The sequence below is a fragment of the Crocodylus porosus genome, unplaced genomic scaffold (genome assembly GCF_001723895.1).
Source record: "Crocodylus porosus isolate Cpor-Errol unplaced genomic scaffold, CroPor_comp1, whole genome shotgun sequence".
Lineage (NCBI taxonomy): Eukaryota > Metazoa > Chordata > Crocodylia > Crocodylidae > Crocodylus > Crocodylus porosus.
This window is the reverse complement of record NW_017728925.1, coordinates 14,685,075-14,698,742: the sequence shown is the minus strand read 5'-3', so window position 1 is coordinate 14,698,742 and position 13,668 is coordinate 14,685,075. Positions and strand designations below refer to the sequence as shown.

General features: G+C 45.0%; 1 protein-coding gene across 1 annotated transcript in view; it reads right to left on the bottom strand.

The window, feature by feature from the left end:
- LOC109314132 (collagen alpha-1(V) chain) overlaps window positions 1–13,668 on the bottom strand; it is a 224,884-nt gene that overhangs the window by 77,320 nt on the left and 133,896 nt on the right. Inside the window, exons 14-21 of the mRNA XM_019541119.1 lie at window positions 12,024–12,080; window positions 11,490–11,543; window positions 10,646–10,699; window positions 9,737–9,790; window positions 7,465–7,518; window positions 6,036–6,089; window positions 4,015–4,059; window positions 869–974 (exon numbers count right to left, since the gene is read on the bottom strand). Coding sequence (XP_019396664.1) covers window positions 869–974; window positions 4,015–4,059; window positions 6,036–6,089; window positions 7,465–7,518; window positions 9,737–9,790; window positions 10,646–10,699; window positions 11,490–11,543; window positions 12,024–12,080 — 478 coding nt within the window. The remainder of the gene's footprint in view (window positions 1–868; window positions 975–4,014; window positions 4,060–6,035; window positions 6,090–7,464; window positions 7,519–9,736; window positions 9,791–10,645; window positions 10,700–11,489; window positions 11,544–12,023; window positions 12,081–13,668) is intronic.

Genomic DNA, 13,668 nt, shown 5'->3' with positions numbered 1-13,668 from the left:
TATATAAATCTAACAGCATTAAGTCAAGAAAACATCTGGTTGTTTTGAGCCAAGAAAGCAGAAAGCTGCAACAACAACAAAAAAAGAAATATCGAGGCCCCTTGGACAGACAAGAACAGCTGTAAAGAAACAAATGGTTTTCGAAAGATACCTGGCAAAGCGACTCACTCAAGAATTCATGCAAGTTTGCATACTTAGGAAAGTCATTTCAACATTTTCCCTGTAGGTTTGATGCCCCTGCAGAGACCCCTGTACTGTAAGAAGGACAGGAAAGAGACTCATAGCATCAAAAAGAAAAGTATCACCGGACCAAAAGAACTGTATGGAACCGTTCGAGAGAGAGTGGGTCAAGTGAGCAGAGCTATGTTGTCCTACCGCACATGAGGATTTAGTCCAGCATATTTCGGATAGCGTGGCTGATAAAATATAAAGACTGATAAGCTGGCTGAGATGGTCATAAAAATGCTATGACCTCTTCTAGAATGGACACTCTTACATATGCAATGCAATGCAATGGGATTTATACATGGAGACCAGGAAAAACGTTGGGTTTGCACATTCATTGAGTATCGATCATGGTATCATGGAGCAGGGATGACTAGGAACCTCCAGCGGGGAGTCCAGAATTGTTCAGGGGGCTTCTTTGCACAGCATAAGTTATTTGGCTTTATCATGCACTCTTGCCAGCCAAGCCAACTGAAGGCCAGATCCTCAGCTCCTGCCACATGTCCCAACAGGACCAAGCTGGGAACTCATGGCTTCTAAACTCACTCAGGGCATCTTGCTCACTTCAGTGTTTGTTCCAGATAAGGATGGGCAAGGGCCTCCTGCGGTCAGTAGCTAACTGTAGGACCTGGGCTGAACTAGCCGGGCTGAGTGGAGACAGCAGGGATGTGTGTGGAGCATGCTGTGCGACTTACCGGTGGCCCCGGAGGACCTGGTGGCCCTTTTGGTCCCAGCAAACCTCGGGGTCCCTGCAAAAGGAAATGCACATGCATATGAAGGGTCTCTTTCCAAGTCCTACTGAAATCAGTGGAATGAGTCCTATTGACTTTATTCAGCCTTAGATCAGGTCCAAAGAGAGTCAGAAACAAATGGCCCAGTCAACCCCCCTGGCATGTTCCCTAGGGTCTGTAGGGTGCTGAGTGCTCATTTCTCCCTGGAAGATGAATATCTTGCATTCAAGACCCTGTCTTACTCTACCGCAACTATGCAACCGGTCCAATAAAAGAGATCACCCTATGATATCCTTGCCTCTTGCATAATTCCTGGACCGCCATGGCTACAGCATCACTCTAACGCGACCCTTTTTCCCATTGAAATCCTGAGCGCTGATGCTGCCAATCACTTGTCAGCTCTGCAACGTGCGCTCTCAGTCTTATCTTAGAATTGGATGTCACTGTAAATAAAAGTGTGAGTGCGAGTACAAGTGTGAGTGTGAGCAAGAGAGCGGCAGGCAGGCACATGTGTGTGGATGATATTTTACATGAATAACAGAGAGGAAGACACAGCAGCAAATGTTACTTCAGCAAGTTTTGAGTGTTCAGCCCTGTATTTAAAAAGCAAAGATCGGGAGGTATTTTCAGCGCCTTTGAGTGACTTAAGAACATCGATCCAATCAGCCCCTACTTTTAATTACTTCAACACTTTTGCTAAGCCTACCCTGAAAGTGCAGCACCTTCTCTGAGCACTCAGACAGACTCTCACATGAAAAGAAATGGCATGTGAGCTCCTGGAAAGTCAGCATTTGAACCCGAGGCCCTCTGTTAGGTTAGGTATGGATGGCGCTCTCTTGCTATTTACAGGAGCAATGCTCATTCATTGCCACGGAGGAAAACTGTGCTTGACTGATGGGCACTTTGCCTGCCTCTCCAAATATTGCATATTGCTTTTGATAGTAGGGACAGCATAGAAGAGTTAAAATAAAAAGGTTACAAGATAAAATATGACAGCTTTTAAAAATAAAAGAGAGTCGGAGTCTGCAATGACTTTGCTGGCCTGATCCTGGAAAGACTCAGGCTTAGCAACATCAGGACATCAGTCATTTAAATGACTGCTGCGAGTTGGCCCAGGCTACTCAAACCAGCAAGGCTACCCACTTGCTTAAGCCTCTGCACAACAGCAACTCCCTAAGCTACATCCTTGTCTGAACTGTCTAGTGACAGCTGAACAACACCAAATTTTAAGCTTAAACCATCACAGGCCGTACACCTCTCCCCTTTTATTTGCTATTCACTTTCAGGAAAGTGGGTTTTGGCTACAGGAAGCAGAAGATGTCCACGGAAATTATAGACAGTGCATTCACGGCCCCAAAGGTTTTTTCTATTATAATTTGAATTTCTTCCCTTGCTCTTTTTTCCCCCTCCTATTGCTATTTTACATCCACATGCACTTTGTCACCTACACTTCTCTTTCCTGCCTGTACCACCTGAGCACATAAATGTTTTTAAGAAGTTAATAACCCAGAAGTTATTGCTTAGACACGTGTTAAAGAGATAGCAGGGTCGATGAATCTTTTGCAGAAGTTAATCAGACGCCCCATCTATAATTTAGTTCCAATGACTCTGTAAATGCCAACCCTTTCCTCGCTTATATGAAGCTGTAAGCCAGCATTTCTCATCTGTTACTCTCCTACCACCAGACTGGTATTTATAACAAAAAACAGGGCCTTTTTAAAGCAAGGCTGACAGTGGAGGGTAGGTAATTAATTTCCTTTTTATTACTAGGAAAATGTTTCGGACGCGGTAATCAGCTGGTTTTAATGAAGCGACAATTCTGCTGCACAGGGACCTCTCTGGAGAGTCAGAAAAGTAGCTTTTATTGTAACCAGTCAAGTCAGGGATAAATGGGTTTGGAAGCCACGGTGCTCTAAGAAGTCTCAAGCTGACAACACCGTTGTGTCAGAAATGAATTCTGCTTCTCGAACGTGGTGAATCCTGTCAAACCCCACAAGCCTTTATTTGAACTTTCTAGCTAAAGTTGCTTCAGTTGCATTTGCAACTCTTTGAGCCTCATCTCTGTGAGGGAATGCCCCCCCCCGCTGAACCTAATTCAGCTGCTTCACAATTAGCAGCAAGGGCCCCAATCCTGAACAGGTCTGCAAATGCACTTCACTCGATACACGGTGGGGAGAAATACTGGCCCCGATGGCAAAACGCGTGCTAGTTTCAAGAGACCACTGTGATCTCGATGGGACTGTTCATAGGGCATCAAAATGAGCATGCATTTAAAGTTATTGCAGGCTATGGGGTTTTAAGCAGAGGTGGGTTGCCAGGTGCCAATAGCATTGCCGGGGCTTACAGAAACTGGATCTTTCCTGGATAGTATCAGAGGTTATAACAGTAGCCTGCTTATATCTAGAGTCATGACAGCACAGATAAAACCCCAATATTGCCACAAATATTTGTGTAACCAAGCTTTGCCAGGACACACGTGCCTGGAAAAAAAATCGAGGCTAAGTTTGTGCCTATTCAAACTTTTAGGAAAGCCAAAATATCACACACACTTTCTGGGAGTGATTTAAACTGCAAGCCGCCTACGAAAGCACGGCTCACTTCATCATGTGACTCAGGCAGCCAATCACTGCCAAGCAGTGTGCTTCAAATTCTGGATTTTAAATTTCCAAGTCATGGCGACCGAACAAACAAAGAAACAAACAAAAAATCAGTGAGAAGTTTTGTGGTTTAAAACATAAATTAGTTTTGTGGAAGTTTGAAAACAGAAATTAACTGGAGGGCATGTTGCTCTGCTTAAAGGCATCTCATAAATCAAAAGACAGACAGCAGCTGTCAAATCAACTATAGGCTACAACTTGTTCACTTGGAAGTGATAAGAGACTAGTATCTCTTTGCCGCCTTGAAGATTTTATCCGGATGCAGTGCCTCGCACTGTGGGGTTGCTGGTGATTATCTCTACTGCAAAGACAGTGTTAGGTAGTGGGACTGCAAACTCGGGAATCACCGGTGTCCTGCAGAGCAAGACACCTACGTGCTGACGGCAAAAGAAAGTACTTACAGGTTCTCCAGGTAGACCTCTGGGCCCAACTTCTCCATCATCACCCTGTTTGGCAGTAGAGGAGACAAATGAGAGGGAGAGAGTCAATCAGTTAAATTTCAGTCACATTCAAGGTATCTCATCCTTGTTAAATAATAATCGCACAGAAAACCAGCTTCCCTGGAGTAATAAAAGGGTATCCGTGCATAAGGAAGACCTCATAAGCCTCGATGCTAATACTGCGTGCGGAGAATTTACCGGAGATTAGAAATGCTGTAAGGATGCTTCATAATTCATGTCAGTGTTTATATAGATGGATGTTGTTAACACACCGGCTATTGTAGCAACAATTCGAGGCATATAAGTCAATGAGCAGCAGATTTAGTAACTAACCGAATGGAGACGCCAATATAGAAGAGCCAGCGTGGGAATTCAGCTTAGCTGAATTAAACTGTTAGCCCTCTGGATTGATTAGCAGAGCTAAAAATGGGGGGAGACTCTTAGATCATCTACTCCATCTCCTGTCAAAGCACCACCGATCCCTGCAGGATATTCTTCGTTTCTTTGTCCCTGCACTTCTAAATTACACAGAACAGGGGGTGGGCACCAATCCACGGGGAGGCTATGCCAGTCTGACACATCTCACCATTAGGAAATCAATTTTGACATGTTAAAAGAGCAGGATATAAAGACACGCAATTAAACTTGCTACTCCTTGCTTTGCCCTTTGGATGCCTTTCCCCCACTCCCTTAAAAAAGCTCTTCTTGCCTCTTTGCATTCAAGACCTTCATTTCCTACATCTACTACATCTTCCCCCTGTACATTGTTCAGATGAAGGATCGTGGTAATGATATGTGGGGCTTTTCATCTTCAAAACACTTTATGGCCTTCACTGAATTAATCCTTGCAAGCGTGCAGCGAGGGTGGGGGTATTACCCCATTTAACAGAGGGAAACAAATAAATACATAATTGATCCCAAGCTAAAGAGAGAGATGTGATTAGAGCCCAGGGAGATCCTTCCTTACTCCTGGGGCTGTGATCACACCACTTAACTACACATTTCTCAGAGCTTTTCTCTCAATGGCTTCCACTAATTAAATGTAACAGTATTAAGCAGAAACAGAATTAAACCTTTTAATCTTTGATTCCCAAGGAAGTTGGGAACTCCCATCCCTAAGCCTTGCGGCACTGGACTGGAACATATTGAAGGGACGCGTAAAATAGGAAGCACGTTTTATTTGGAAAGGAAATTCAACCCCTTTTTCTTCCCCCTCTCTCAAATTCCTTTGCAAAACAATTAATAAACTGCCCCCATTTTCCAAGGGGAAAAAAACAACAACTTTCAGAAGACTGCCCCCTTATATTTTTCTTCCTTCCTATCCCCTTCTCTTTTTTCCTCCCTTTATACCTTTTTCCCTCCCCCCACCCATTTGGGGCTGCAAAATGGAGCGCAGAAGAAAACAGGAAAGACAGAAAAGGAAAATTTAAAATCTGTTAGTTTTCATTTGGGGCCAAAAAAGGGGAAATTCTGAAAAAATCCAAATCTTGGCCATGTATAAAAGGGAAGCCAGTTAAAGCCAAAACAAAGGGGTCATATGAGCCCAGTATTCATTCCTGCCCAGGGCAGGGGGTCGGACTTGATGATCTGCTCAGGTCCCCTCTAGCCCTATATCTATGAATCCATGAAAGCCTAAGGTGGAAAATTAAACCCTGTATTTTACCTTTCCAGAGAGCCCCTTCAAGGGGCAATATTCAGTACCTGGTGGCACTTCCCAAGTATAGCATGGACACAACAGCAAACACAGTCGGGGCCAGTGCAACGCATGCTGAGTCACGACCATGTGTCTGGTGGCCGCTCTTCTTCTCCGAGACCCCAAGATGAACTGCTATCAGTTCAGACAATCAGTGTTTTGCATTAGGTCCTATGCCAGGGCTTGCTTGCTGTTTTCATTACGCATCTGTCTGATGTTGCATCTGCTTCTTGTTTACAAGGCTTAATTCTTAATTCAAAGGAGCGCTGAGCTCAGAGATAAAACTTACCCTCTCCCCATCCTCTCCGGGTGCTCCAGGGGGGCCGGATGGACCTGGCTCACCCTAGAAAAGAAAGGGCAGAATCGACCACTTTGAGGATGTCTCAGAGAAGACAGACCGACTTCATTTTCCCTTACAATGATGCGTAACAGCTGTACGGCATAGGAACAAACTCTGCTTCATTGTTCCTCAACCTGCCTAAGCCCAGAGGTACTCAGCTTCCCCCTCCACCAATCTCCTAGTGTCCTTTAAAAAAGTTAAACAGCGGTCAAAGGGTTATGAAGGACCATCTTGTATGACGGTCCATCCGCCGTAGTGGCATCCCCAACCCGTGTGCAGTCCCCTCCACATCTGACTCATGACAAGGCATGTCCCGACTGCCTTCCCCTCCCATGCTTCTTGCTGCAAGAGATGCCCTCCCTCTTCACACCCTGGCTCAGGAATCGGTGTAGGGAGGAGGCCACAGATCATGGGGCTCCACAAATTTGGACAAGGGGAAATGTGTGGATGCAGGAGTGTCATCATAGCCTATGCTAAGCTGACCGCCACTGTTAGCATGAATTAACATGGGGCATATTGTAGGACGACTGCTGGGCATGCGTGAGATGCAATGCAATTGGTGTCATCAGAGGCTCTGGTTTAATTGTTAGCATCTCCTCTACAGAATAACAGGCCACAGGATCTGTCTGTCGGGACTATCGCAACCCATCAAAGACTTGCTTGGGGCATGTCATTCTGGGTATGGAAGCCAAGCACTGTCTCTACCATGCACACTGCGTTGACTTTGAGGACAAGGGCTCAGCTTTGGACATAGCTGTTACTGCTACCCAAAACGCACCATAGCATTTTTGTATGTGTTAAACATCTCCATTACGCTCTACCTTTCTGTCCCAAAATGGCCTGGTAATCGCTTTGTAATCTGCTTGACTCTTAAAACATTCCCCCTGGCTTTATAAAATAATGACTACATTCTTTGGGGTGTTCTTGCCCTGCCAGAATAGCTGGTCTTTTGCAATTTTTCCCATTCTTTAATTACAAAGCAAAGAGAAGGAACCCATTTTTTTTGGCTGGGTTTCTATCAACAATGGCACCATCTAAAAGCGGGTTTTGTTTCTTGCTTTTGTGTGTGTGTGTTTAAATCTGAGTTCTTGTAGTCCTTCCAGAGACTTTTTTCCTTCCTTCTCCCATGCGATTCTGCAAGGGTTGTTTGACTTCTCAACATGTGAAAGCTATGGTTAGACAAGATTTTATGACACATCCTACACACTTTTATAGGCCCTGTCATTCTCTTGCAATCGCCCTTCTGGAGTCTAATTGCAGTCTGTTCAACTCCCATCGCCACTCAAAAAAACCCTCCTTATTACCCCCTGCATTTTAGCATTGCACAGCCATGAGTTTTAAATATAATAAGCACAGCACAACAGAAACTAAAACTTACTCTGTTTCCCTTCTCACCAGGCAAACCAGCTAACCCGTCGAAACCACGGTCACCCTGAAAAGAAAAGAGAAGTTTAGTGTCAAACAGGGATCGGTACTCCTCCTCCCACTGTGCCCCCCTCTGGGTCTCCCCAAAGAAACCAAGCTTCGCCTTCCTTTCCAAATATTGAAGATTTTAGTATTACAGATGAAACAGCTCAATTAGCCCATCTTGCCCACGTGATTCAAATCACCAAGGATTTTGCCAGTCCAACTTTAGGCTTCTCAAACAATATTCCACCACTTCCCCCAGGAGAGTTTTCCGCTGCTTCATGCAACTCCCTTTGCAGAAGCAGTTATGATATTTGGTTTCTTCGGTCTATATTTTTAACTCCCTTCATTTCACGCCATTGTGAATCACAGCCCCTTGGTAGCAACCAAAATACCAAACTTTCCCATGCCTGTCAACACCTTTTAAATTAATTCCACCCCAAAGTCCTCTAATAATACATCCCATCTTTCTGCCCAGAGCTTTCCCCGCTTAGCCCTTCTAGAGATACTCAAGGTAGCGGGGGAGAATAAAGCCACCAGATGCCCGAGTTAATAAAAACAGGATCAGGGAAGAGAAGTTTGCTGACCCAAGAAAGAAAATCGCTAAATGTGAAATGTGGTTGCCCTCACTCTGGAGCTGCAGAGGATGTTCCCTTCAGTGCAGTGACTGACAGCTAGTCTCAAGTCAGGGTGAAAAAGAAGGAAAAGGGACATCACAGACATGTCCCTGTTTCTTTCCTGGGTTGCCTTTGTCCTTCAGGGGTGCAGCGCGCTAAGCTGCTCAGCACACGTCGAGCCTGGTGGAGGCCAGCCCGAGGCAGCAGATATTGACTGATATTTTAATTGATGCTGAGAAGTCACGTATGGGAATAAAGCAGGGCTTGGCACCGCTAAGCTAAAAGAAAGAACAACTCTCTCGGATCAATCCAGTCCTCCGTAATCAATGGGTAATCAGAGTGCACTGTGCACCCAGGATCAGGCCCCTGGTTCGCACCCAATTTGATCAAGGAAGAGGACGATGCTGTCAGGTGGCCAGGGTTGAGTCCCAGTGCTACCGCAAAGCTAACTGATTGGCCTTGGACAAGTCATTGCAGATTAAAAATGTGAAGAATTAAAGCGAAAACAAAGGGAAAAAGTCAAATGCGTTGGGGTACTTCCACCCCAGGACGCCTGCTTTGGCAACATCACCCATGCGACCAGGGAAAACTGCTATTGCAATGTGAGGGATGAAGTTGCTTGCCCAAGGTCACACAGTAAAATAATGGTTGAGAATCCAGGAGCCCTTTCCCCCATTCTTTTCTGCTAACTTTTAAATAAACCCTCCCTCAAATACAGCTCATCATAACATGGCAAGATGCATGACCCCAGCCTCGCGACACGGCAATCAGGGAACGTCTGCAATGCCACAACCAACTGAAGAATAAAACCGCTCACTAAGAGAGCAAACAAGATGAGTGATGGCTATTTTTATCAAGCTCCAGAGCATCCCTCTAAGTCCTTGCATGATGGAATTAGTCGCCATCTCTGCTGCTATTTGTTACTCTCCGTTCCCATTTTCTTGGCATCCACTCCTTCAAGGGGAGTAGATACTCATTAAAGCACTTGACTGGACAAATGCTTTGCAGTTTCCTTTCCCTGTACCAACCCTCCCCCCATTCCCACATCTACTCCAGTGTCAAGTATTTACATAAGAAAGTACTTAAACCTTTCAATAGAGAAATTCCTGAGCAAGCTTTCTCTGCATTCACTTGTGGATGAAAACAGCTCCTTTCTTGCCTGATAATAGCACAAGATCCCGGGGAACTAAAGAACTGCATCTCTGCCATCAACACATGGCATTACAATTCCAGGACACACCATCTGCATTTCCTTTCCTGGTTAATGGGTATTTTTTCTGGAGTTATTATTTCATGACATTTTCAACTGTTCATTCATGTTTGCTTTTCATAATTGGGATTCCAAAGCATTTGCTCTTTAACCACGCGCACAGAGGGAACAGATTTCTTACTCATGGGGTTCCTCTGGTTAAACAATTTTATGGAGGAGAGAGATTATCATCGGCTATTTTGCATTCAGGCCCTGGTGTCTGATTCCCGCCTCTGTTGTGCTGACCCCCCGACCGAAGCAGATACTGCTGGATCACTCCCATCCTAGTGGACTGGATTCACTTGGCTGGGGTCCACTCTGTTGCTCTATGTAAAAGCAGCTGTGAACACAAAGAGCATATAAATATGTAACGCTACCTTTGGTCCTGTCTGCCCTGGCATCCCGCGAGCACCATCGCTGCCAGCACGTCCCTGAAACGGAGAAGAGAAAGACAAGAACAAAAGCTAAGCAAGACCACAGAGACATCTGCTCTTTGGTTTGTGGCAGACTGAAGCTTTATTTAAGTCCGAGCCTCCTTGCTGTGGGATGAGGGACAAAAAATGATGGCCTGTTTTTGAGGCAGTTGCATGCCCGCTTTTGCCCGGCTCACAAATCAGGGTCTTCAAGTAAAATGCTGGGAACTGCTTCAAACGTGAGATACCGGGACCAGGTCACTGATTTGAGAGAGGAAACATGAATAAAATATCATTCAATACATGTCAAGCTACATAAGTGATGGTGCGCATGGAGTGCAATGAGACAGTGGTGATTAACAACCCCAAAGTTGGTCACACAAGGTCGTTTCTTAATTCTTCCTATAGCAAGAAGCAGCAATGCCTCGGGGAAGCTGAAACCCTAATGTGACCAAGTGGCAATGCTGGTTCACTGCATCAATAGGCTGTAGGCTACCTCCAAGATGAACCCAGTGGGTCTCAACCTCGTCTCAAGGCAGAGAAGCAGGATCAACCCTGGGGCAGTCAGTGGAAATGGACCTAAAGTGGTGTGATAGGACTGAGCATTAAGCCAAGGAGAAGGGAGGGAGAACCTGGTTTGGTTGACTAAAGCAAAGGAAGAAAAAAGGAAATCAGAGCTTATGGAGGCTTCTTCTCTCCATCCCTCCTCTTCTACCGCCAGCTCTTCAGACTGCACCATTATGTGCACGCGCCAGATGCAGAAGCCGCAGTGGAGACTGACTCCAGGGCCAGGTGCTCGACACCTCCGGGGAGCGTGTGTTCGGAGGTGGGTATCAGGCATATACGAACATCTAAGATGCCGAGCGCACTTACCCTGCGGCCTGGTTTTCCTGAGGGCCCTGGTGGTCCTTGGATGCCACGGGGACCCTGCAAAAGGATGAAAAGATTAAAAAAAACAGTAGCACCTGATGACAGGCACTGCTTCCACCCATCTTCTGCGTGTGTTCAAATGAAAGCCGCAGCCATGGGAAGAGCTCCTTGCTTGTTCCCCGCAACATGCTTTGCAGACCAATCTTTGCAAATTTGCTCGGGCTTCTCATGGAAGGGAATGGGTGTTGGCTGAGTGTTGCTAAGACCTAAAGGGTCCTCAGGATGGAAGTACTAACTATCTCGAAAAGGTACTGCCTCCCAGAGCACTCATCTACCTTGTGCTCAGGTGTCTGCCCACACTGGGATGTGCTGCCGGCCGTGGAAGAGCTACTGGAGATGACGAGGTTTAAAGGTACTCGTAAGTAGACCAAGGTGTGAAAATGTATGACTCTCAACCTGGTAACCCGCCCTGTAATCTACAGCATGGGGAGTGGAAGAAAAATTTCTATTGCACTGAACAGCAGTTTGGCTCAAGTTAAGACTAAGCAGTAAATCAAAGGCTTTCAGGACTTGTCCACAAAAGTCTTTGCTGGAAATCAGCACCGCCTGTCCCTTGATATGTCAGCCTGGATAGTTCTCCTTAAAGATGCCTCAATTCTGCATTCAGATACTCGAATGCACCCGATGCAGAAGGGATATTTCAGCACCTTTCCAAGTTTGCTTGCCCTTTAGAAACTCCCACCTCCAGAACACTTACTAGAAAAGAGACATAATCCCACACTTAGCAGCTACAGACACCATATCATTACCACTCCCTGAAGACATTAAGTGATGTTTTCATACATACCTGAGGTCCCATATCACCAGATTCCCCCTTTATTCCTCCACTCCCTGGGGGTCCCTGTGAGGGGTATAATGCAGTTAATTAGACTGCGTCACTGTGAAGACACACAGAAGACATGGGCTGTCAAGAAAAAGGCTTGCTAAATTAGGCACCTCAAGAATTGGCTGGGAATCCACAGCACCCAATGCAACAGATGCTCCGGCAACCAAAGCTTGGATACCAAACAACTCTTTCCTATTTGTACTTTAGACTGTTTTGTGCATTGCTTCTGTTTGCCACGAGGCTGAAATCGCAGCAGGTAATGATGACGTGGGCCGGCATGGGAGAACACGCAGAAGCTACAACGGTCTGTATGTATTCTGCGTGTGCAAATCCCAGCATCAGTGCACACGGCAGCAGGCAGGTGTTAGCGTGCAGAAGGGAGGTGCACATGTGAAGGGCCTTCCGACCACCAGGACGTTAACGGATGCCAGGGGCCCAATTTAGAGGCGACTTCCAAATGTCAGTTTTGCCTCTAGCATGAGGCCATTTACTTACCACGGGGCCTGGCCTTCCAGTAAGACCCATTGGGCCTGCAGGTCCTCTTAGAGCCAGCTGCAACAGAAAATGAAAATCAAATGATTTTGCTGCTCTTTGTATCCCATTGGCGGACTCAGACAAAGCCACCGTAAATCGCACCTTACACAGGCAAGAGGGGCTCTAACACTGGGAGCAGAAATTATCCTCCTGTATATGCCAAGTGGGCAAAATACATGACTTAAGAGATACTAATGCTATATCCTTGAAGACAGGGAGCTTTGGCACAGAAGGGCCTATTCCTGTTCAAAGGCCAAACTCACTCCTGGGGCAGTTTCTTTAATTTCTGTGAAGTTATACAAGCAATGAAGATCCTTTAGACCATATGATATATCTCGAGTGTTATATTACATAAAGTATATACATTATACAGTGTCCCTTCCAGGAAAGATGTGCCAATGAGCCTGATCCCTGGCTGCTTTTAATTCACCAATGGGATAATTAGCCACTGCGATTTAATTTGCCATTGGCTTGACTCTCCAACAGCATCCGCACCCTCATTATAGTAGCGTGCCTCCACTGAAGAGAATATACAGTCTCCAGGATATACACGGTATTGCTATGTATGCAGGTCCATTTTTCAAGATGCTGCCCATTTCTTCTATTATGTATGGTGCAAGGGCTACATTTATGTAGATAATGGAAAGTACCTCAGTAAATTAATTAATAAATAGGTATATAAAACAGGCCAAATCCTTAGCTGATGTCTGAAGTTGATGAAGTTATGCTGTTTTTCACCAGCAGAAGATCTGGCTCTGTCTGAGCCTCCTCTCACTCTTAAATAACTTGAGTAAGACAGATGCTAATAAGGCTCTTTGTGCTATACAACGGAAATTAAACTGTGCCTATACGTGCATAGATTAAAGGAGATTTTCCCCCTTTACTTTCATTATCCATAACCTGACAGTTCAATTTAGGACGATACGATTTTTTTTGGTGTTCCTAGACATGGAACATCAATTCAACTCCGGTAGGCTTTTTTTAGCACAATAATTAAAAAGTTATGTAGCCGGCATCAAGTCAATAATTTTGATGGTGGGTAATGGGCCTGCCCATACTTTATAACATCACTTGGACAATTTGTTCCATTGCCACAATTCAATACTTTAAAGGACTTGTAATTATCTGTGTGCTCCAGTAATTAAAATCTACTCGTGACTGCACTTGGAATGGCATAAATATTGCACAAATGCTACTTTTGGCATCTTTTTAGTATTCCCCATTTAAAAGTAGCTGCTGAAGAATACTGCCTGCTGGGACCATGTTTGGTCTCTTTACTGAAAATCAAATTTCCGGGGAATATATCAATTTAATAATGCAATTAACTAAAATTAAAAGAAAGAAAATCATCCTTTCCACTCCAGGATTCCTTTTCTTCTCTCCACTCAAACACATACTCTGCCTTAAGCAAGGAAAAGTCTGATTCAATCTCTCTCTCTCAAATGCAGTTGCTAGTGATCCCAATTTGAATTTGTAAACTGGACAGAGCTGTTCAAAAAATGGAAAAATTACATTTTTTTACCCCCAAACCTCACAGCTGATTTTTAGCTACATTTTTATATTGACCAGTACATTATTTTTGGCCAAAGAGCACTTATTGTTTTGA